This window comes from Balaenoptera borealis, assembly GCF_965194805.1.
Source record: "Balaenoptera borealis genome assembly, chromosome: 8".
Classification (NCBI taxonomy): Eukaryota; Metazoa; Chordata; class Mammalia; order Artiodactyla; family Balaenopteridae; genus Balaenoptera; species Balaenoptera borealis.
In genome coordinates, this window is record NC_138865.1 from 85,669,761 (window position 1) to 85,693,890 (window position 24,130).

General features: G+C 46.3%; 2 protein-coding genes across 7 annotated transcripts in view; both read left to right on the top strand.

Annotated features, from left to right (window-relative positions):
* The window catches only part of UNC13B (unc-13 homolog B), a 239,625-nt gene extending 217,398 nt beyond the window's left edge, over window positions 1-22,227 (top strand). For 3 of the 6 annotated variants that reach the window (XM_082401353.1, XM_082401354.1, XM_082401358.1), the window contains 20 exons: window positions 1,014-1,082; window positions 2,476-2,565; window positions 2,908-3,036; window positions 8,422-8,549; window positions 9,192-9,277; window positions 13,538-13,664; window positions 13,798-13,894; window positions 14,125-14,268; window positions 14,591-14,668; window positions 15,134-15,211; window positions 15,453-15,541; window positions 15,781-15,933; window positions 16,061-16,184; window positions 16,295-16,351; window positions 16,534-16,614; window positions 17,534-17,681; window positions 19,177-19,233; window positions 20,050-20,142; window positions 20,323-20,482; window positions 20,647-22,227. In XM_082401353.1, the coding sequence (XP_082257479.1) occupies window positions 1,014-1,082; window positions 2,476-2,565; window positions 2,908-3,036; window positions 8,422-8,549; window positions 9,192-9,277; window positions 13,538-13,664; window positions 13,798-13,894; window positions 14,125-14,268; window positions 14,591-14,668; window positions 15,134-15,211; window positions 15,453-15,541; window positions 15,781-15,933; window positions 16,061-16,184; window positions 16,295-16,351; window positions 16,534-16,614; window positions 17,534-17,681; window positions 19,177-19,233; window positions 20,050-20,142; window positions 20,323-20,482; window positions 20,647-20,932 (2,274 nt within the window). In that variant the 3' untranslated portion in view covers window positions 20,933-22,227. The remainder of the gene's footprint in view (window positions 1-1,013; window positions 1,083-2,475; window positions 2,566-2,907; window positions 3,037-8,421; window positions 8,550-9,191; window positions 9,278-13,537; window positions 13,665-13,797; window positions 13,895-14,124; window positions 14,269-14,590; window positions 14,669-15,133; window positions 15,212-15,452; window positions 15,542-15,780; window positions 15,934-16,060; window positions 16,185-16,294; window positions 16,352-16,533; window positions 16,615-17,533; window positions 17,682-19,176; window positions 19,234-20,049; window positions 20,143-20,322; window positions 20,483-20,646) is intronic. The other 3 variants (XM_082401357.1, XM_082401355.1, XM_082401356.1) reach the window with 1 other exon arrangement.
* A 90-nt stretch (window positions 22,228-22,317) lies between these two features.
* Window positions 22,318-24,130, top strand: part of LOC309633059 (phospholipid-transporting ATPase FetA-like) — a 115,408-nt gene continuing 113,595 nt past the window's right edge. Inside the window, exon 1 of the mRNA XM_082401370.1 lies at window positions 22,318-22,581. The gene's annotated coding sequence lies outside the window, so the exon portion shown is untranslated. The remainder of the gene's footprint in view (window positions 22,582-24,130) is intronic.

Sequence of the window (24,130 nt, forward strand, 5' to 3'; positions counted from 1 at the left end):
TCTGGACAGTTTTCCTGATCCAGGGTATGCCCTTTCCTGTTGTTAAGGTACTTGTGAAGTTGAATCATTGCTCATAATGTCACCTGACATAAGTTCAGTGTAAACTGGATGGTATATATCAGACCCACCACAAATATTACCTTTTTAGGGATAAAATTACTGATACTCCCAAATCTACTGGATCTCTGAGCCCTTTTTCTTGGTGCTGACCACTTTTTTGATGTTGTTGATAGTCTTTCTGTAGATGAATTAGTATCATTGATTAAGCCAGTCAAATATCTGTTCCATTCTGTCTCTCCACATTATATATTGACTTAACTAATATCTAATGCTATATATAATATTATCAATATGTGAGTTCTAGGAGTGCTGCACCAATAGCTTACAGGAACATGATTCCACGTTTAATTATACTTTTCTATAAAAATAAGCTATTAAATAGTATTTGTTGTTTATTTTAACATTTAAAAAGTATAAACTAAGGGAAATGATATGGAATGTGGTTTAAAGAGAAGTCCCCTTGTGTCTCCCTGATCACCTTCCAGATGCATCACTATTTCTCTCTCCCATCGTCACTGCTAGGCTGTGGCTGTTTAACTGTTAAGAGCTATTCCAAGATAAGTTAGGACACCACAGACACAGGAACAAGTTGGAGAATGTGTTTAGAGTTTCCTTTTATCTGACTAAGATGAGTTAGAGTCCCAAAGGGATGGAGATGCACTGGTCATCTCCTCTTGATGTGTATAGAAAGCTGTTTCCCCTCCCAGAGACTTGCTTTCCTCTTGCCAGTGTGAGAAGATTCCCCAGTTTAAGTGCTAAGAGATGGAACAGGAAAGACCTATCCCATTTCTCTTTTGCATGGTTTGTTGTTCTCCTCATGGGCAAATATGGGACAGGGTATGTCCCCAGCTCAGTGTCTCCCTCTCACCCAGAGATGATTCTCTTTTTGCTACAGTCTAGAGAGCTTGGAAATAGATTATTTCTGTTCCTCATTATTTGTTTATCACCCTCAGAAAGAGAGATTTGTAAAACTACTGGACCAACTGCACAACTCACTGAGGATTGACCTCTCTACATACAGGGTGAGTGAAGACATGGCTGTGGGGTGGGACAAAGGATAATATCAAGATCAGTCTAGAGAGACTTTGGACCAGTCATGACTATAAAGATCGAAGGCAAGGAAAATTGGTCTTTGTCATCACATCCACATATATGGCCAACGTCACTGACACCTGTGGTTCTTCAAACTCCAAGGACCATGCAGTGTGTAAATAGTAGCAGGTGTGGCTGCTTTTTATAGATAGTTGGCTTTCTAACCCCACTCATGTCACTCTGCCAAACTCTCTGATGACATATTCATCAAGGAGTCTCCTAAGGATAATCTCTTCCAGAAAGGCCCCTTTAAAAATTAGATAATTATATTTCCTTATTGCATTTTTCCATATTCTCCTCATTTTCCAGGAGAGGTGTGAGAATCTGACTAAGGGGAGAGAGAGTATCTTGGTTTGGGCAAGTAATTTGTAGCAGATGTCATGTCCATTTCTAGAATGGAGGGAGGAAATAGATGTAGTAGGAGGGTGGGTGCCTAGGACAGGACAGGGAAATGGGCAGTTTTTCCGTTCTTCCTAAGTTAGGCCTTCTTAGAATGACTTCATTACTTGCTTTAAAGTGTTGTGAATTTCCAGAACAGGCAATATACCCACATTAAAAAGTAAGTATAAAAACAATCTTAAAGTCAAAAAGAAGTGAGATTTTAATTATCTGCACTTTCAGTGCCCTCCATTTGCATGAATAATGGAGAGTTGACTGTATATCTTGTATTTGGCATATAAGCAACCATTTGAAGGTTTAAAAAAGCAACCCTTAAAATGGAGAATGGCACAGCATCGTCCTTAAGCCTTCTTTGGCAGCTTCCTCCTAAAACTCCTGCCAAAGAGAATGAAGTGAGGCGTGGTGGGAAGATCCTAAGGAACTCACTCCAAAAGCAGTTCTGCTCAGAGCTTTGCCATCTGCTGGCTCCAGAATGGTAGAGTAACTGGGATCCATTATACAGAAAGTACGTGTCTTGGATCCCAGTCTGGTCTGTAGTATGGCTCCCCTTATATTCCAGGATATACAGTTAGATTGTAACTTTTGAAGAACTCATTGGGTGTAAGAATCTTCACCCAAGAAAAAAGTGTGTGTGTGTGTGAGTGTATGTTCATTTGTGCAAATGCTCACACGTTGCATGGGAAGTAGGGTTGGGGGTAGGATGTGTTGCTTTCTGGTCTGGGGATTATTAACCCCTGCTTTTGGCAAGGGCCTGTGTCTGTGGAAAAGAGAGGGAGACCTGTAGTCTTACAGCTTTTTTGTTCCTCTCAACTATGGAAGATCCCAGTGGGTAACACTTAGGGAAACTTCTGATTTCATTGCTTTTGGCAGGGAAGGCTTTCATATTCTTCTGTTCCTTTCTTACATTTGCTTGATTTGCAATAGAATAATTTCCCTGCTGGGAGCCCTGAGCGACTTCAGGACTTAAAGTCCACAGTGGATTTGCTGACCAGCATTACTTTCTTCAGAATGAAGGTAAGAGATGAACTGGGCTGGGCAGTGCTAGGCTGGGGACCTGGCCACAGGGACATGGAGAATCAGAATCACTGGGCATAGTCTAAGGCTATAGGATTTATCACCTTTAAGCCCACATTTCCATGTATCTGTTCCTGAGTTACTTCTAAGAAGACCATGGGTCAAGGAGGATGGGCTAGGCAGTTCTCCCCGTCAGCTCTCCTGACAATTTCATCCCAGGGCAAGGTCCAGGGACCTACAGAGGGGTGAAGGAATCTGGAATAATTTGGGGGCAGTTCTAGGAGGAGAAACCACTCGGGTGAGCAGGACCCTGGACCCATAGTTCTTTTTATTAATTGGCAGGTGCAAGAACTGCAGAGTCCTCCAAGAGCCAGCCAGGTGGTAAAGGATTGTGTGAAGGCCTGTTTGAATTCCACATACGAGTATATCTTCAACAACTGCCATGACTTGTACAGCCGCCAGTACCAGCTGGTAAGAGGTTCGGGATCAGGTGGGGCCACCTGTCAGTCATTCTTGGAGCCTCAGCTTCCCTTTGCTGTGGCCATGGTGGAAGGGAGCTCAGGATAAAGTCCTTGATGTTCTCGAGAGTGAGTGAATTGTGGAGTGGGGACCATCTAGACCATGTGAGACATCTGTGGATGGACAGGAACCACTGGACAAGATGTGACATAACTGAGTTGAACAGAAGTGGCAACAATAAGTTTCACTTTGGTATTGAAGAAAAGTGACCTACATTTGAGCACAGTTCAGGGGGTGAGTAGGTGAATTCTTAGTCCTTCCCAGGGTCTTTGGTTTCCCCCGAGGTTAATTTTATTCTGACTCATGTGAACCTCTCCATGTTCCAGGCTCCCTTCCCCTGAGATCTAAGCTACTGGCTTGTGGCTGTTTAACTTTTCCCTCTGACCACTTTTCTCTGCACTGCATGGTCTTCTGAGACATACTCATTAGCTGACTATCAAGGCTAACCCTGTCCTTCTGGGAGGCTGAGCTACTTCATCTGGTTTAGGCTGGCATCCTAACTCAGTACCTGGTGACTTTGTATGTTTTTCTAAATCCTTCCAGTGGTATCCTTTTTTTTCTTATTTCGAAGCCAGGACTTCCTTCTGGGTCTAATTACTCAGTTACAGTTGCTATTTTAGGAATGTCTTGCTGAGCACACATTTGCAGAGTAGATTCCCTTCAGTCCAACGAGTATGTGTTGAATGTTTGTTCTAGGCCAGGTCTGAGGAAGCATAGTGCTCCTTCAGTTAGTTCACAGTCCCATAAGCATATGTATAACTCCAACCAAAGTCTTTTAGAAGGGACTTGAAAGAGAGATAAAATTGAAGGAGGAAGAAGTCACTCTTGATGAGATATTGGGAAAAGCTACATAAAACAAGGGTATTTGAGATAGACCTTGAAAGGCAGTAGGATTTGGATAGCAAATGATGGGAGGACAACCTAAATCTCTGGGACATTTACCCTTTGGTGAAGACATCCAATTTGTAATTCTTCCCAGGAGCGCCTTAGTAAAGACTAAAATCTTGTTCATACTCCCCCCTTGCATTGTCAAATTTGCTTTTTGTGCAGGTACTATCTTTACAACTTCTTCCTTTATTTATTTTTGGCTGCATTGGGTCTTCGTTGCAGTGTGCGGGCTTCTCATTGTGGTGGCTTCTCTTGTTGCAGAGCATGGGCTCTAGGCGCACGGGCTTCAGTAGTTGTGGTTCACGGGCTCAGTAGTTGTGGCGCACGGGCTTTGTTGCTCCGTGGCATGTGGGATCTTCCCAGACCAGGGCTCGAACCTGTGTCCCCTGCATTGACAGGCGGCTTCTTAACCACTGAGTCACCAGGGAAGTCCCACAACTTTCTCCTTTTAAGGTCTGTAAAACCTCCCGCTGGTTCTGAAGTCCATGGGAGGTTTTCCTGGGGTCTTTGTTTAGCTTGCCACACTAGAGGCTCTGTCATCCATCTGTGGATTCTCTCTGGTTGGGGAAAGACACTGTTCTCAGCTTTTCTCTTTCAAGTATGCAGCGGTCTGTCTGAATACTTGGTCTCTATTCCCTAGCATGAGATGAACCTAGACTTTGAAAGAGGCCTTACAAACCATTCAGGGACTTTCTTTAGCCTTTGTACTTTGCTAACTGTTTTTTACTTTCTCTCACTCTCATTTTCTCATTATTCATTATTTGTACTGAAGTAGACCCTTGGTGTCTTTTATTTCCCTCTACTGACCTTCAGTCATTGGTTCATTCATCTATCCATTCTTTTAACAGATCGAGCACTAGGGATGTAAAGATGATTAAGACACATTTCTGCTTTGGGGGAGCTCATTGTTTGGTGGAGGTGGGGGGCAAATTACTACATTTATTGGTTTTTGTTATTTTATTGTTGCTATATTCTATTGTAGTTGTAGTTGTCTGTTACATCTATATGAGAGGTTCACAGAGGGTGCTCTGGGAGCCCAGAGAGAGGCATCTAACCAGACCAGGGGTGTCAGGGAATACTTCTCAGAAAAGGTAGAGCTCAACATAAATTTTGAGCAATGAGTATGAATTAACTAAAGAAAGGGGCTGGGGAAGAGGGGGATACCATATAGAGGAAACGGAATGTTTGGAGGCACAGAATTGTAAATGAGTTTATTAATTCGAAGGAGTATAAACAATTTAATTATGCTAGTTACAGTGTCAGGCTTTAGAGTTCAGCTGTCTGGGGTCAAATCTTGGTTCTGCTGTTTATAGCTGCATGACCTTGGTCAAGTCATGGAACCTCACTGTCCTTCAGTCTCCTCATCTGTAAAATGAAGGTGATAATAATTTCTACCCAATGGAGTTGTTATGAGGATTAAATGAGATAATTCATGCAAAGTTCTGCAGAGTCCCTGGCATATAGTAAGCACCAAATAATTGGTGGTAGTGGTATGGTGATGGCTGCAACAGAAGGGAGTGGTTAGGCATGAGGTTGAGAGAGAGGTTGTATTCAGAAGGACCTTTATTTCAAGCTGTGGAGCTGGACCTTTTTTGAAGGGTGGACGAGTAACACTATGAGATTCCTTCCAGAAAGATCGCTGACAACTGAGTGGTAAAAGGATTGGATTGACGATCAAAGACCAGTTAGGACATCCTTGAATGATAAGAGCCTGAGCCAGGATATTGGCAGAAAAAGTAAAAGGAAAAGATGTATTTCAGTGATATTAAGGAGGCAGAATCAACCAAATGTGGATTCTGTCCTGATTTCTAGTAATTTCCTGGTAATGCAGGTATATTAAGGACTGTGGAGATTTGTGATGATATATGGCATCCTACATAAAAGCCCTATTCCTGTGCTCCTGGGCAATTCCAATTTTGCTTTTATCTCAGTGGGAAATAATGTCCATTCCAGTCTGTCAGTGGTGACCTTTACTTGTCCTGTCTGGGATTTGCCATCCACCATTGTATTCCTTTGTTTCTTCCCACCCAAGGCCTTTTCTTTCTTTTTTCCCAGCTTTATTGAGATATAATTGTCATATAATATTGTGTAAGTTTAAGGTATAAAATGTGTTGATTTGATACACGTGTATATTGTGAAATGTCTACCACAATAAGGTTAGTTAACACGTCCTTCACTCACATAGATACCATTTTGTTTCTGTTATGGTAAGAACATTAAAGCTTTATTCTCATAGCATCTTTCAAGTATACAGTACAGTATATATTGTTATCTATAGTCATCATGCTGTACCTGTGATTCCTGGAACTTAATTCATCTTGTAATTGAAAGTTTGTACCCTTTGACCAACATCTCCCCATTTCCTCCACCCCCTCAGCCTCTGGCAACAACCTTCTCCTCTCTGTTTCTATGAGTCTGATGTTTTCAGATTCCACATATAAGTGAGATCATACAGTATATGTCTTTCTCTGTCTGACTTATTTCACTTAGCATAATGCCCTTCAGTCTCATCCATGTTGTCACAAATGGTGGGATTTCCTTCTTTTTTATGACTGAATAATATTTCACTGTGTCTATGTGCCACATTTTCTTTACCCATTCCTCTATCAATGAACACTTAGGTCGTTTATATGTCTTGGCTATTGTGAATAATGCAGCAATGAACATGGGAGTACAGGCATCTCTTCAGGATAGTGGTTTCACTTCCTTTGGGTATATACCTAGACGTGGGATTGCTGGATCATATGGTAGTGATATTTTTAATTTTTTGAGGAACCTCCATAGTGTTCTTGGTAGTAGCTATACCAACTTATATTCTCACCAACAGTGCACCAGGGATCCCTTTTCTCTACATCCTCGCCAACATTTATCTCTTCTTTTTTTTAAAATAAATTTATTTATTTATTTATCTTTGGCTGCGTTGGGTCTTCGTTGCTGCACGCGGGCTTTCTCTAGTTGCAGCGAGTGGGGGCTACTCTTCGTTGTGGTGCGTGGGCTTCTCATTGCAGTGGCTTCTCTTGTTGTGGAGCATGGGCTCTAGGCACACAGGCTTCAGTAGTTGTGGCATGCGGGAATCAGTAGTTGTGGCTCACGAGCTCTAGAGTGCAGGCTCAGTAGTTGTGGCGCACGGGCTTAGTTGCTCCATAGCATGTGGGATCTTCCCGGACCAGGGCTCAAATCCATGTCCCCTGCATTGGCAGGAGGATTCTCAACCACTGTGCCACCAGAGAAGTCCCTCTCTTCTGTTTTTGATAATAGCTATTCTAACAGGTGTGAGGTGGTATCTCATTGGGGTATTGATTTGCATTTCCCTGATGATTGGTGATGTTGAACATCTCTCCATATACTTGTTGGGCATTTGTATATTTCCTTTGGATAAATGTCTAAGTCCTCTGCCCATTTTTTAATCAGATTTTTTTTTGCTATTGAGTTGTATGAGTTCCTTATATATTAATATTTTGGAAATTAACCCCTTATCAGATACATGGTTTACAAATATTTTCCACCATTCTGTAGGTTGTCTTTTTATTTTGATTGTTTCTTTTGCTGTGTAGAAACCTTTTAGTTTGATGTAGTCCCACTTACTGATTTTTGCTTTTGTTGTTATATCCAAAAAATCATTGCCAAGACCAATATCAATGAGCTTTTTCCCTATGTTTTTTTCTAGGAGTTTTATGGTTTCAGGTCTTACATTTAAGTCCTTAATCCATTTTGAGTTAATTTTTGTGGGTGGTGTGAGATAGGGATCCAATTTCATTCTTTTCCCTGTGAATATCCAGTTTTCCCATTACCATTTATTGAAGAGACTATCCTTTCCCCATTGAGTATTCTTGGCTCCCCATGGTCTTTTCTTATCCAGCTAAGCAAATAACTTTCTAGATGCAATTCTTCCCCCTAATAACATTCAGGGAAGTTAAGGGAAGTTTTGCTTCACTGAAGGCTGGGCCAGCCTGCATGCTAGGTCTGTTACGTAGCCCCTGCAGAAATTGAAGGAGCTTTTCAGAGTTGCTATGTACATGTGTGTGGTGGGGCAGGGGGGTGATATTAGACGAGGGCCATCACTAGAAGAGAAGGACTGCCAGTGGGGGTCACATGGAACTAGACCTACTTAGACTGGAGGGGCTGCGTACTTCAGCCAAGAAGTCACTATATCCATAGCTACTGGGAGAAGGAGGAAGGGGGACAGGCATCTTTATGCCTGACCAAACTTATCAGAACAGTGCCCTGGAGCTGGGGAGAGAAGTTCTCAAGGACAGACTCTTCGTGTCCAAAGACCTCCCAGTGGTCACCCCTCTGATAGAACAAGTGTCGTCTTGTGGAAGACAGGCTGTAGGAGAGGAAGGGTCCCTGATTCTCAAGGAAGGGGCATGGAGTGGGGAAGAGAGAGAGGAAGACTCTCCATATTCTACTCTGACTCTCACTGTCTATCACCATCTCCTTGGGAACAAGAATCAGGAGCTACCTCCAGAGGAACAAGGGCCCAGCATTAGGAACCTGGATTTCTGGCCCAAACTCATCACGCTTGTTGTGTCAATCATAGAGGAAGATAAGAATTCCTACACACTCGTTCTGAACCAGTAAGTATCACCTCACTTGGCCCTATCTGTTTGGTGGTTGGTTTGTCCATCTGTCTAACAGCCTCTTTCTTTCCTATCTCTATGTGTTTGCAGTGCCACCTCTTCCTCCTGTTCGTCCATCTGTCCCTCTGTCCCTTGTATCTGTCTGGGTAACTGTTTCTGGAGACATGTGTGGAAACATAATGGGGGGCCCTGCCCAGACTGAGCCAGCCTCCCTCGAGTGAGATACCTCTGGGAATGGCTGCCATAGGAGTCCCAGGGGATCCAGAGAGCATGTGTGTATGTGTCTGTCTGCTATGAATAAAGTGGGCCTTCTTATACCCACCTCCTTGCCCTTTCTCCTCCCGCTTATTTAGCCTGGGCCTGTCTTCCAACCTCAACACTTCTCCTCTTGGCCACAATTCCCTGCCTTCTAGGCATCATCTCCCCTAGGGCCACCTTGCCTGAGGGGATCCTCTGCCCCCACTTGTCCTACCACTGGCCCCTGGGTCCCTTTTCTGCAGTTTGAGCCTAGTAGCCCTGTTTCCTAGGCTTCTCCTCTCTTCGATCTGACCTCCAAGAACTTGGCATGTTAGCCTTGGAATCAATCAAATCAAATGGCTCTTGCCATGTTCTCTGACTGTGGCTTCTTCCATCATCCAGGTTTCCTCAGGAGTTGAATGTGGGAAAAGTCAGCGCAGAAGTGATGTGGCAACTCTTTGCCCAAGACATGAAATATGCACTGGAGGGTAAGGGTGTGCCCAAGGCAGTGGGCTGCAGACCCCTAGTCCAAGCACCTTGTTTGCTGTCCCTTTCTTCTCCCAGACAACTACAAGTTCTGGGTGAATAATACAGTGAGAAACTAGAGCGATTTTAGGCATGGTGGGTGATAGGCCTCAGGAGGCATTGGGTAGGCAAAGCTTCAGCCGAAGGAATAATGGAAATTGCTGTGTGGATGTAGGTTCCTCCTTCCTGCTTTAGAGCAAGTGCCTATTTAAAACTTTCCCAGCCCTTTCCTTTCCCAGAGATCAACCCTTCCCATGCTGGGTGTTCTCAAGTGGCCCGCTCCCTAGAGAATGGTCTTATGAAACTTATCTTTACAGTTTTACAGAATCTCAGAACCTTAAATACATAGATAGGTAAGGATTATTTTCTCACGCTGTAGACTGCCTGGCCTCACTTTCCTTGAAAGTTGTTCTGGATTGGTGTGACAAAGCCAGAAAGATACTTCTTCCCTCACTTCTCCTATAGAACAGGGTCACAGACCAGTTATTACTCATCTTGTTCATCCAGCTTATTCTTTTATTCATTTCCCACTTTGGTCCACAAAGATATCACTCCCTACCTGTATCAGACCTTCCAATACCCATCTGTGCTCACTTATTTAGCTGCATTTCCTATCTGTTTATATATGTTAAAACATATATATGTTTATATATAAATAAACATATATATGTTTAAAACAAACACAAAAGGTTTGAACTGCTTCAAGAGAAAGAACTAATGTTGACCTGGTTTCAAATCTCAGTTTAACCACCTACTCAACAGTGTGTTCTTAGACTGAGCTACTTAACTTCTGTGAGCTCCCGTTTTCTCATCTGTAAAATGGGAGTGATGTTAACATCTATTTCATTGAGCTAATGAAGTAACTGAGATGTATGTGACATACTTAGCATACTGCCCGGCATTTATTAAAGGCTGATGAGCAGAGATGCAATTTTAACAAGGTAGTATTTTTATAAGATTTTACGTCAATGGAAAATGGGGGCAGATGGAACAGGGAGAGACTGGAAGCAGAGTGCAGATAATGTAATCATTTAGGGCCGAGGGGCTGGGGCTGGGATTAGAGCAGAGGAATTAGAGGAAGAATGCGATTTGATAGACATTGGAAGGAAGTTGTGACAGGGCTTAGTGACTGTCAGAATGGTGGAGGGCAAGAGAAAGGGAGACCTGTTTAATAAAAGGATAGTGTTGACTCCAACTGTGAAAATGCTATCATTCACCCAGTATTTTTAAAGTCAACTTTATTGAGGTATAATATACATACAATAAAACAAAAACACTTTAAGAGTACTATTTGATGAGTTTTGACAAATAAGTACACCTGTGTAACTACTGTCCCAATTAAAATATAAACAGAAAGTTTCTTCATGCCCCTTTGCAGTAAATCCCCACCCCATTCACCAAGCGTACTGAGTATTTTCTTTGTGCCACGCACTGTGCTAGTTGAGATGAATGAGGCATAGCCCCAGCCCTTGAGAAGCTCCCAGATTAGTCAAGACAACAGACCTATAAACTGGCAGTTACAATTTAAAGTTGTTAAGTGCTACCAAAGGAATAAGCATAGGGTGCTGAGAGGAGACCCATGTAACCTGGACCTGGGAAGAGCACCTGGGAAGGCTTTCTGGAGGAGGTGATGTACAAACTAACACCTGAAGGATGATAAATCTTAGCTGGTGGGGAAGGAGGGCATTAGTGACAGGGAAGGGAGAGACAGGCATTTTTGGCAGAGGACACAGTATGTTCAGAGACCTGGGGTCTAGACAGAGCTGGCATGCTTGGGGAACTGGAAGCAGTAGTTCAGTGTGACTAGCACTTTAGAGTTTAGGGGAAGAGAGGAGTGAGAGGTGAAGATAGAGAAGTAGGACAGAGCTAGATCATACAGGAGGTTTTAAGCCATGTTTAGGATTTTGGACTCTATCCTGAGGCAGTTGAGAGGCATTGAACAACAATCCCATGTTAAGAAAGGGATTAACATAACTAGATTTTTAATATAGAAAGGCCACTCACTCTGGCTACAGTATGGAGAATAGGTTGGAGGAGGAAAGACCAGCTTGGAGACTATTGTGGTAATCCCGGTTAGCGATGGTGGTAATGAGACCTAGACAGGTAAAAGCATAACTAGAAAGAAATGGATAAATCCCAGAGAAGTTTTGGAGATGAAATCAACAGCGATTGATGAGTTAATTGGATGTGAATAAAGAGGAAGAAGGAAGACTTTAGGGTGATGCTCAGCATTGAACAAGAGGGTAAGATCAGTGTGTATACCCTGTTCAGCTTCAGCTGGAGATGTTAAAATGGCAAAAGGTGGTGACTGGAGTTAAACCCAGGCAAAGTGAGATGTTCCATCAAAGCCTTGTATAGACATTACCAGAACCAGGGAGATATCAGCAAGCTGGAAAGTTGAAATTCATGAGGTTGAAAGAACTCTCCAAGGATAAAAGATGAATGGAGGGAGGATTGTGGCAGTCACGGGCAGGAGAAGGTTTAGGTACCCTTCTGCCCCTTTTGACAGATTAACCACGCCCTGATCACCACACCCCACCGTCAACAACCTCAAGCGACTACTGGAGCATGGCTCTGTGGGACTTGTTAGAATAGTTTAAAGTGTGCCCAGTGTTTCAGCAATCGTCCTGTTAGTTTTTGTACCACGGAAGTTAATTAGAAGTTGGGGTTTTGGACCAGAGTACAGATGATGGAGAATTCTCTGTAAATACAGTAACTTGCAGGTCCCTAGAAGAAGGCAGTTAGGGAGCTCTGGAGTGACGGAGCAGCACTGCCTCACTTCTAGCGGGTTGTTGAACAGGAAGGAGGAGGGGCCCTCCTGGTGGTACCTTGTTACGTTTCTAGGTTCTTGGCCTGGTTTAAGGACAGCAGGGCGGGAGAGAAGGGGCAAGCCCTGAGAGAGTCTCTCTGATGTCCCTGATTGTTTCACTTTCTTTATTGCTCATTGGTGTCTCTGCTCTGTCACAAGCATCCACTGCCATTCGTATCCGAAAAGTCCTCTTTCTGGGTGGTAAGAACTTCTGGTTGTTGTCCCTTTGCCTCTAGTCTTACTCCTGTTTCCTCTTCTCTTGCTCACTGCTTCTTAGAAGAGACTGCAAATGCAACTCCGGGTTGCGATGGTGCTGCCTACAATGCCAGGAGATGAAATTCCTGGGACAAGGGAGCCTTTTGAGGCTGAATCCCGGGCTCCCATTTCCTCCTTGAGTGTCTGCTGTACTCATTCACAAGGGCCAGCTGCCCCAGACTGGCTGTTCTGCCTTGACAAGGAGGAGCATCACCCATGGCAACTCTGAGTTGAGCAGTAGAGTTCCCAAGGACAATGACCTTCCCTTCTCTGTTGCTCAGTACTCTCCCCAGTTTGCTTGCTTTCACCATTGTTATATGTAAGCACACAGTTGGCTTTTATTGTCCAAATTAATGCTTCATCTCTAAAGGGGGTAGATGAAGAAAGCCTGTGGGTGTGGCCAGTGCTAGACTCTCTGGGCAAGCTGTGGGTGATCGTTATCCTAGATTTCCCAGAAGGCTCTGCAGATTCAGCTATATAACCTTTCAAGTCCATAAGCATCTCATTTTCTGTAGCAGGATGGCCCTTTCATCTGGCTGTGTTTCCAAACTGACTTATTTGCATACTTCTTTGAGAGTTCATTTTTCAGTGTCCCAGCTCTGCTCTGGGACCCTTCAGTTTACTTCAAGATTCTGTTACACCATGGCTGCTCAACTGCTCGTTCTGTCAGCTCGGGCCCATTTTGGTTTTCCCTGTGTCTGTGTGGTTGTCAGTGACCCATTTATGTCATATACGACTGCTCATCTCATTTAAGTCCATCTGAGGAAATGGCTCAGGTACTAGGATTAGAAAAGCCCTGGAAAACCATCATGCCTCTCCAGTCCTGGGCAGTTTCCCCACTAATCAGCCTTAGCACCTACATCCTTTTCTCCTCTTCTTCACCAGAGGCCAGTACCTCACTTGCACTTCCAAAAGCCAGCACAGGAAGGACTGTGGGCCTTATCTGGGTGTCTGGCTTAGTCTCTAAAGAAAGATTTGGGCCAGGCTTTTAGCAGAGTACCCACTGTTAGAGGGAGATGGCTGTGAGGAGGTGCTTGGGAGTCACCCTTGTTCTCAGACATTTGATAGAGCCACCTGACCAGATCTGCCGCCTTGGGAAAGCTCAGGAACCATGGCCTCTACTGCCAGGACCTGACCCAGCCTTCCTCCCCACCACTAGAGCATGAGAAAGACCGGCTGTGTAAGAGTGCTGACTACATGAACCTGCACTTCAAGGTGAAGTGGCTCCACAATGAATACATGCGGGATCTGCCTGCCCTCCAGGGGCAGGTGCCTGAGTACCCAGCGTGAGTCATCATGTGGGGGCTACCGAGGGAAGAGGGGCGCTTAGCGGTTGGACAAGGCCAGTATCCTTACAGTCAGGTACATGGTATATGCCAACCACTAGCTCCAACCCCCAATTTTCCTGCCTGGCTGCAGGTGGTTTGAGCAGTTTGTCCTACAGTGGCTGGATGAGAATGAGGATGTGTCCCTGGAATTTCTGCGTGGGGCCTTGGAGCGAGATAAGAAGGATGGGGTAAGTCGGGGGCTTGGGCTTCACAGGGGTCAGGCCAGGTCTCCCAGCAATTGGCTATCAGCAGAAGTTCCTGGGCTCTAGCCAGGATGGCTGTCCCTGCCTTGTGGAGTCCGTAAGGAGGGCTGTCGAGGGCCACTGAGCCACCCCTGCTGGGCAGAGAGCCCTTTAGAACCTTACAGACTTGGGAAAAGGTAGCAGCTGAAGATGACCCTGTGTGTGGCCTTCCTTAGTTCCAGCAGACATCAGAGCACGCACTCTTTTCCTGCTCTGTGGTGGACGTCTTCACACAGCTCAATCAGAGCTTTGAGATCATCCGGAAGTTGGAATGCCCAGACCCCAACATCCTTGCCCACTACATGAGGAGATTTGCTAAGGTGACCATGACCTTCCCTACCCCTCCCCTCTTACCTCCATCACACTCACAGCCTAGCCACAGGCCTGAGCTCAACCCCTCTTTGTGATGGCCTTGGGGTTAAGCCTGGCGTTACCCCATTCTCCTTTACTTGAGTCTGGGGCAGACAGGTGGGTTTGTTTCAGTGCTGTTCTGGGGTTCAGAGGGTGATTTGTCCCTTACTTTGACATTCCCCTTTACATACCTGTTGTTACTGTTCTGGGATGAGAAGTGCAACCTCAGGTAAGATCCTTGTGGGTAGAGCTAAGGGTTCCCTCTCCTTTCCTTTTCTCCTCTTTTCTCAGACCATCGGGAAGGTGCTGATGGAATATGCAGACATCTTATCAAAGAACTTCCCAGCTTATTGCACAAAGGAGAAAATGGTGAGGGTTAGGCTTTTTGCTTTTGAAGCTATCCTCAGAGCTGAGGGTGGGGTGATTCTCCTGACTTGTGATTCCCAGCAGGGCTGTGCTTGAGATTATGACACAAAATAATAAGAACCTGATGAGGAGTTCCTTTGTGCCTCCATTTGGTAGTTTATTCTCTACTGAGCTAGGCCTTTGCTTAGTCTTTCTTTCTTTTTATACATTCAGAGAGTTATAAAGGGTAATCCCATGAACACCTGGGGCCCACCACCCGGCTTAAAAGCAGAAACATTTGCTTCTAGTCTTCATTCAAGGAGAGCTGTCTGCATTGGTTCCAGATCTCAGTGCTTAGGGAGAGACACATGTAATATGTGTTGTAAATTCCCTGTGGCTTTTGGAGTAATGTGAGAGAGGGAGGGACTCTAGACTGATGAGTTCCGTGCTGAATAGAGCCAAACTCAACACCTCCCTCTGTCCCCAAAGCCTTGCATCCTGATGAACAACATGCAACAACTGAGGGTCCAGCTGGAGAAAATGTTTGAGGCCATGGGAGGCAAGGAGGTAAGTCTTAAGGTTTGGGGTTGCTGCACTTTTCCTTTGTTCCTGAGCTCCCTGGCCACAGAACTCCACCCTCTCCTGGCTGGGTATAGACCAGGAGTTTAGCTTGGGGTCTGGAGTGGTTTGAGCTGAGAGGTTTGAGTAGGCATTGGGGTAGAGGCCCTAGGAGGGAGGAGTGGGGGCACAGGAAGGGAGGAAAGCATAAGAGAACCAGCTTAGCCAAGCCTGCCTCCTGTGGATACAGTTGGACCCTGAAGCTGCAGACAGTCTGAAGGAGCTGCAGGTGAAACTGAATACGGTTCTGGATGAGCTCAGCATGGTGTTTGGAAACAGGTCGGTGGCCCCAGAACACACGGCCCTCAGAGCCAGGTGTGGTGCCTGGCCAATCCCAGATCCCCTGCCCCACACTCATCCATCCAGCCGCACTTATGTGGATCTTCTCCCTCTTCCTGCTGCCTGTCCCTGTTGGAGCCGCACCCTGAGTATGCTGGAGTGGAACCAAATAGCTGGTGCTGCTTTAGGGACAGTGTGCATTTCGGGCAGGGAGGGCTGCACTGTGGGCACATGTGTAGTTTCCAGGTGCGGATTGATGAGTGTGTTCGACAAATGGCCGACATCCTGGGCCAGGTGCGGGGCCCAGGGAATGCATCACCCAGCGCCCGGGCCTCAGTGACTCAAGATGCAGATAGTGTGCTCCGGCCCCTCATGGACTTCCTGGATGGCAAGTGAGTACAGCGCTGAGGACTGTCCTGTAGGGACGAACAGGGCAGAAGCAGTCAGACAGAGGAGCCTCTCAGGGAGGGGGAGCTCTCAAGCACTCACCCCATCCTTACCTGTTGCCTGGTCCTGCAGCCTCACACTTTTTGCCACTGTGTGTGAGAAGACGGTCCTGAAGCGGGTACTGAAGGAGCTCTGGCGGGTGGTAATGAATACAATGGAGAGGATGATTGTTCTGCCCCCACTTACTGACCAGACGGTAAGGACACCTCCCTTCCACTTCATCCTGCTGTGTCTCCCTAAACCTGCTCCACGCTTCCTGATTGAGTTTGGAGTTCTCTGCTTTTGACTGATTCGCTCTCTGCCCAGGGCACCCAGTTGATCTTCACTGCTGCCAAGGAGCTGAGCCACCTTTCCAAACTCAAGGTACTCTGGATGTGTGGGGTCCTTCTGAGGCTGGGGGTTGCCTGGAAGGAAGGAAATTTGAGCTTTGAAGACTGAAGCAGAGGGGAAGGAGAGGAACACGTAGCTGTGGCTGACAGGTGGGGGAAAGACTTTGATGACAGCCATAAGCTGTCCTGATGCTGTTGCTTTCTCTGGGGTTCTAGGACCACATGGCGCGAGAGGAAACCCGGAGTCTCACTCCAAAGCAGTGTGCTGTCCTTGACCTCGCCCTGGACACCATCAAGGTGGAGACCTCCCCCTCCTCCAGACAATCTTACTACCACACCCTCTTGGTCCTGGCATTCCATTCTGCCAGATTAGGTGTCCCTCGGGCTCTTGCCACCCCACATCCAGAAGAGAGTGATTTTTGTGTCCATATCTTTCTCTGCTATTCCATATTCCTGCTGGGGACCAACCAAAAAGGTACCTCCTGTGTGGTCTCAGGTGAATCGCCACGGACCTAGAACATTATTCTTGGGTTCTGCGGACAGTTTAGTTCACTTTGTACCTCATTGTCATTCATGAATATTTTCCACTGGGAATTAATCTTCCAGATCTTAATACCCGACATCTGGCTGACCTCTTCACTTATGTTTAAAATCATCTGGGTTTGCGAAGGATTTTTTTTCCTATTACACATTCATTTATTCAACCAGGCAACATGTGTTCCGGGCACTAAACACTATGAAGGATGCAGAGAATCAGATATGGTTCCTAGCATCAAGATACTTATAACCTGGTAAAGTGATAAATAAGGCGGGTACATGTGGGCTGTGATTTAGGGCACTTCGGAGAGGTATGTCATAGGTATAAAGTGCTCTAAGGATTCCCAGGGGTAAAGCAACACTTCTGACTACTCTCTTCCTGAAATGCTTCTGTCGCATATCTTTGTCCAGATAGATTCATCCTTCAAGCATCACGTCCAGAAACGTGGCCATCCCTTACCACTCCTGCCAGATATTCAAATAATACTCTTAACCTGAGAGACTATGACTCTGGCTCTGTGTGGTGTTCCTGATATTGTTGTTTATTGAATGCCTCACCATCCTCTTCCAGCATCTTCGCTGAGCCTCTGCTCAGATGTCATTTCTCTGAGTTACATTGTTACATTCTCTGTGTAAGGGGATGAGGCAGTAGCAGTTAGCAGTTATTCTTGTCTTTCAGCAATACTTTCATGCAGGAGGCAATGGGCTGAAGAAAACCTTCCTGGAGAAGAGCCCAGATCTGCAGTCCCTACGCTATGCCCTGTCTCTGTACACACAGACCACAGACACACTCATCAAGACCTTTGTGCGCTCACAGATTGCCCAGGGTAAGGCCTAAGGGCTTTGGGTCCCCGCCTCCCCTCCCTGATACATCTCTGTCCCTAGGGAGTCGGTATCCTGTAGCCCTCAGGGAGGATCCGAGTACTTCTTCAGAAAGCCCTTCAAACTCAGACACCAGGATTTCTTGATGGATCCCAGTACTTACCCCCACCGCACACTCATACCAGATAGGGGAATCACAGAGACCTGGGAAATGTGCCTGAGCTTTCTTTTCCCAGACTTCATCTGGCCAGTGCATGTGTGTTGAGCTCAAGGCGTATACCCGGTTTGGTAGGAAAAATCTGCGAGGAAGCCTTGAGAATGAGTGGCTGAGACGCTCATGAAGACTCAGCTTTGGGAGCCTAAGTTGGAAGCTCTCCAGGGGAGAGAAAGCAAAAGACTTTCCAGATTCTCCAGTGTGGGTGAGGAGAAGACTAAGAGAGGCAAACCACGGGAACAGTTGAAGGGAGGGTGCGGATCATGGGGCTCTGCAGAGCTGAGACTCCGGCCTCATGGGTGATGCTAGTGCACAGGGAACCCAGGCAGCTGATTTTCTCCCAGTGACTTCCAGTTCTCAGAACCCCTCCCTGCCTCCAGGCAGGCCCATTCATAACAAAACACATCTGCCTAGACATGGCTCAGACTGAAATTCTGACCCTCACCCTGGGAAGGTCCTCCTGGAAAGGACCTTCAAGGCGCAGTTGTTGTTGCTCCTTCCAGGGAAACCTGGGCATGCTGCCTGGAGGAGTGAACCTGGTGGAGGGGAGAGTGGGAAGGCTTAGGCCTTACCGAGCTGTGGATCTGGTGCACAGAGCTGACCCAGAGGGGAAGAGGGATCTAAGCAGTTAGAATAGAGTTGACGGAAGGTGAAAAATACAAGGGACCTGCGGTACTGCTCCATTTTCCACGTATGTTCTTATTTCAAGTCCAGAGTGAGAAGAAGACAGAGCAAAAGAAGTTATGAGCCTTGCTCAAGGAGACGGGGATCTTTCACAGAGCTGAGTACATGTAAAGGCCTGTAACAGGGAGGATAGGAGTTAATCCAAAAGGCCTTTTGGAAACATTGAGCTTTAAGCTAGATATAAAGATGAGGAGGGGCTGGAATGGGCACACATGAAGTAACAGCAGGCAGGGGTGGCGACTGCAGGGAGGATGCAACTGTGAGTGTACGTTTTCTACCCACTGCTTTATCATTTAAGGGCCTAGGAAATTAGAGCCTACAACTTTCTCTCTTGTGCCCTGTGGCTCTCAGAAACCTTCTCTCTGTATGTTCTACTGCTTCTGTCCATGATTTGGTTGATCTTCAAACTGTTAAGTATAATTTGGAGCATTCGAGCATTGACCCCAGTTCTTTGACCTCTCTCTCCACACTACCCCATCTCTGTGCTCCCTCAGAATATGTGTAGAGCTGCTCTGAATGGCTGTTAACTCCTTGGACCTCTAACTGATTCTTCTTTCTCTGTCCTACTGCTGCTACCTCTTGACTTGCCTGTCCTCACTCAGTGCATGATGGGAAAGGTATTAGGTTTACTGCTAATGAGGACATTCAGCCGGAAAAGGGTACGTTATATACCGTGCAGATGTGAATCTAATATGGGCTAACACTGTCACCTGTGAACTAGAATGAGCTGCTTATGTTGGGGCTGGGGGAACCAGGTGTCAAAGTTCAGAGGCTCTATCCCAAGTTCCAGAGATGGGCAGTGTATTCATACAGTCTGAGACAGGGTTAACAATAGTTGTCCTCAGAATTCCCCCACCCCTCCATCTTAGGACAAAGAAGTTTTATCTGGGGTGTAGGGTACTGGTGTTTTCCCAAAACAGAGTGAGGCCTCTGCTGAGGGGAGGCTGAAAATCGGCCAGAGGGACTGGGGAGCTGTTTGCAGAGAGGTCCAAGTTTGAGCAGGAAAAAGTCATTCTGTACAGGGCAGCCTCCCAAGAAGGGGGCCTCCGCAGGCGGGAAGGTGCTGCTTTTGGCTAGATGGGACCCGCATTGTTCTGCTGAGACACCATGGGGTGGACATAATTCTCAGACAAAAATACAGGGTGGCAACACTGTCCTTTCCCAGCATCTTTCAGTGAAAAATTCTGCAGGCTAGGAGAGGTTTGGGGAACCTGAGAGATTCCAGGTGCAGTTTTGGAAGAGGTTTTGCCTAAGATGTTGTCACCCTGATTTGTATTTTAATACATAGTCTCATTCTTTATCCCTGTTCTTTTCCTTCTCCCATTACTTACTTCCCCGTAGCTTCTGTGGGTGATTACTTCTTGCTTTAGGATGTAGGATAGTAGCCTCCCAACTCCACGGTTTTACCTGGAATAATTAGGCCTAAAGTCTTAAAGTTCTCCAATGGGGGAATCATCTGTCCGTCTGTCCCTCAGGGTCCGGTGTGGATGATCCTGTGGGAGAAGTCTCTATTCAGGTGGACTTGTTTACACATCCTGGAACTGGGGAGCACAAGGTCACAGTGAAAGGTGAGTGGCATGGACTTACAGACCTCAGACCTTTTCTTGCCCAGTGGCCTCATCAGTCAAAGGCACGGACTGCTTATCCCAGCCTTTCAGCTTAGCCCTCCTCCAAGGGGAATGCCACCAGGGGCTCAAGAACTGGGAATGCTTGATGGGATCCCTCACAGTTTTCCCATGTTTGTGCAGTGGTGGCTGCCAATGACCTCAAGTGGCAGACAGCCGGTATGTTCCGGCCCTTTGTGGAAGTAACCATGGTTGGCCCTCACCAAAGTGATAAGAAGAGGAAGTTCACAACCAAGTCAAAAAGCAACAACTGGGCCCCCAAGTACAATGAGACATTTCACTTGTAAGTTATGGGCTGGGGGCCTGAAGGACTCTGGGATGGGGGTGATCTGGGGGGTAAGAATTGAGAGGGGAGAGAAGGGATGGGCTGGATGGCAGCTGGGGTGAATTCATTTGAGGACACCCTCAGCTCTGGTCTCCCACCTTCCATCTACCCTGTGCTCACAGCCTCCTGGGAAATGAAGAGGGGCCAGAAGCCTATGAGTTGCAAATCTGTGTGAAGGATTACTGCTTTGCCCGGGAGGATCGTGTTCTGGGGCTGGCTGTCATGCCTCTGAGGGACGTGGCAGCCAAGGGCAGCTGTGCCTGTTGGTGCCCCTTGGGCCGGAAGATCCACATGGATGAGACAGGCATGACCATTCTCCGGATTCTGTCTCAGAGGAGCAATGACGAAGTGGCCCGAGAGTTTGTGAAGCTCAAATCGGAGTCTCGTTCCGTGGAGGAGGGGAGCTGAGCACCTAGGCTCCTGTGCCAACCAGATGGTACCAGTTCCACAAGTCAGGGCTAATGGGAGTTACTGTGTATCTTAGGGTCCTCGTAGTCAAGAGGCTGACTCATTCCGTTAAGGACGTTTAAGGAAAAGTTTGGGGTGGTGCGAGTATGGCTTTGCACAGAAAGGGTCATGAGTCCCTGACCAGCAGGTCTGTGATGCTGGGAGCTAGGCTGTGGGGGTTACCAGGCAGGGAGATTTGCCACAGAGGGGCAGACGTTTCTGAGAGTGTCAGCCATTCTTGGCAGAGGTTCTTCCACTCCCACACCCCTTCTCTACCCCTCTCCATACCACACCTTATCCAGTTAGATCCGAACATACCAATCATTAGAAGAACAAGTTTAGAAGGCCTGGAGCTTGTGCCTAATTAGGTAAGTAATCATTTGAGTCTACAGGTATTGCTGAGCCCTGTGGTCTGGATTGGAGTATGGCCAGGGCAGGAGCACACAGAATGGAATTCAGCCTGTCCCTTGAGCAGAATCTACTGGTGTAGAGTAGCTCAAGTGAGTACAAGGCATTGAAAGTGAACCAGAAACCTTTCAGAAATGAGCTCTGCTAATCCCTTGCCCAGATTATCTGTCATGAGTAGAACCAGGTTCCCATGGTGCTTCAGAGCCCTGAGCAGAATTTCTTTGGAACCCAAGCACCAGGGGCCACCTGCCCAGGAGTCCCGCTGCCTCACTCCTTTAGGAAGAGGAGTGATTCTTCAGGACATGAGAGGCTCTTCTTAAGTGTATGCACCTGAGAGCTAGTTGAAGGATCCAGGAGAGAGGACTATTTTCTTCGTGAATAAGCCCTGAACAAAGCCAAAAGTTGTGGAAATCAATCTAGAAAGAGTCCTCTTCACCTATGGCCACTGCCTTCTGGCGGTCCTCCCCCTTGCAGAAAGAATCCAGCCTTTGTCCTCACTCCCTTTCATCTAGGTCAGCTGCAGTTCCCCTCATAGACGTTCAACCCTACAGGAGGAACTTTGACTGTGATCCCTCTGTACCGGCTGGATGAAGGGGGGCCTCAACACTCCCTGGGAGGTCAGAGACAAACTTTTTCCAGAGGGTCATGTGGACTTCCCAGGCCCCTTGCTCAGAGAAGGGCCTTCGATAACCTCAGTAGCAGCCTCTTGGACTTCCTGAGGACTCTGCATTGTCCATTGGCCATTACATGAAATAAGAAACTAGGAATCTTTGCTGTTTTAAATTATTGTATGTGCCATTGTTACAAGAGATTATTGGCTAGTCTGTAATAAATTATCTTATAGCAGCCTTTGGGGTCTGATAATTCTGTTAAAGTGTGGAAAGCTGTAGAAATGACTTCCTTATATAATGATAGGTTTTAGACAAGTGGTCCTTTCCTGCTCTCCACCCACCACCGCCCACCCCCAAGTGGTGGAGCCTCAAACCGCTGGGTGAGTGGGGACAGATTTCTGAGAAAGGGGACGTGGTTGGAGGCGGGCTTGGGGAGGAGGGGCGTGGCCGGAGGCGGGGCTCTACTCCGGCCGGATCGTGTGGCTCCAGGGCACCTGCGCACAAAGGTGCGTTAAGATGGCGGTCGTTGGAGTCGGCGTCTGCGGAGCGATGGTGAGCAAGAGGCGCCCGAAGGTGGCGCCCGAGGAGAGGGTATCGCCTTTCCCCTCCCAACACTGAAGAGAGACTGTAGCCCCATACTATCTCGCATTCCTAGCACTCTGTGTACTTCCCAACAGCTGTCCGTCTTCATACTTTCGTGTAAACTGTTCTCCCAGTACTCCCCATCCCCATACTCGAGTATACGGGTTTCCTAGATGCTCCAGAGAAGACTTACCTGCCCAGATACCTAGCAAAGGGGATCTTTATCCCCCAAATACCTCCCAGAGGGCATCCATTTATCTGGTTACCTCATAAAGCAGATACCCCCAAAACCTCCAGCTAAGGTACATTGCTATTAACTCAGGGAGTTTTGTCCACTTTTCCAGCACTATCCAGATTGTCTGAGAGGGAAGCCATGAATCCTATACCATATTTGACTTGAAAGTGGCACATTTGCTCTCATTCCTCTGTCATATGGAGCAGGAAACCTACTTCATAAGGAAAAGTCGAACTCTGGCTGACTAGCTTACAAAAGGCTTGCAGATTTGAATTAGTAGCTAACTTTTTAAAACCAGATTTTACGTTTTAAAAATGAGTATTTCTAGCTTTTGAGGAAAAAATCAGAAGAACTATTAACTCTTAGCTGACATTCCCACAAAGTGACAGGTGGTTGGAGCTGAGAAGCAAGTAGCAAATTAGTTTTTTGTAGTTCATTATAGACTCCATTACTCCTTATTTTGTCATTCTGGGCTTTACATTATTTCCCTGGTATGTGGTAGACACTTGAGTTTGTGATCCCTGATATAAGACTTTTGGTAATTTTCTGTGCCAGTACTTTGAGCTCTTAATGGAAACTGAAATTCAAAGAGGTTGGATATATGTTATATATGTTTAGGTTATCTTTGGTTTCTGTGATGCCCTGATTAGGATCAGAGATCATACTAGTAGCTAAAACCCAGGGTGAAATCTGTATTAAAGTGTTTTTTATAAGAGAATTCAATCAAAATATCTGCAGTTAGCTTCCTGGTGCATTTGATCTTGAAGAAATCGTGTGCCAACTCCTCTCTGGCGGGATCAGGCCAAGAACAAGGCGTTGTTTCTCTTTGAACAGCTGGTTTTAAAAGGGCCTGGCTCTGGTCTGTACCAGAAGTGATGTCTCAAAAGTGCCGTCTCCTTCACTCCAGAACGCATAGATCGTAACCCTCCTCTCTGTGGGAAATAACAGGCCTCGTAGTGTCAAGAGTTGGGGGTATTCTGCAGGCTGTATCTAATCAGAAGTAGAACAGACGTACCTTTAATAGTGGATTTTTTAAAAAGCAAAATCATTTCTATCGGCATAAGTATATAACTCACCTAGTCATTGTGAATATTTGGACTAGCTCCGTGAATGAACCTCGCATATCTTGAAGCAGAATGACTAAGCTGAAGAGGCAACATGGAGTAGTGAAGATGGTATTGAAGTGGGAGTCAGAAAACATGAACAGTAGTCTCAGCTCTGCTACATACTTCTCAGGGGACCTTGACTTTTACCTTTTCAGAGGCTGTTGCTTGCATCTGTTAAATGGACTATGAATTCCTGCCATATATACTTCAGAGGGAT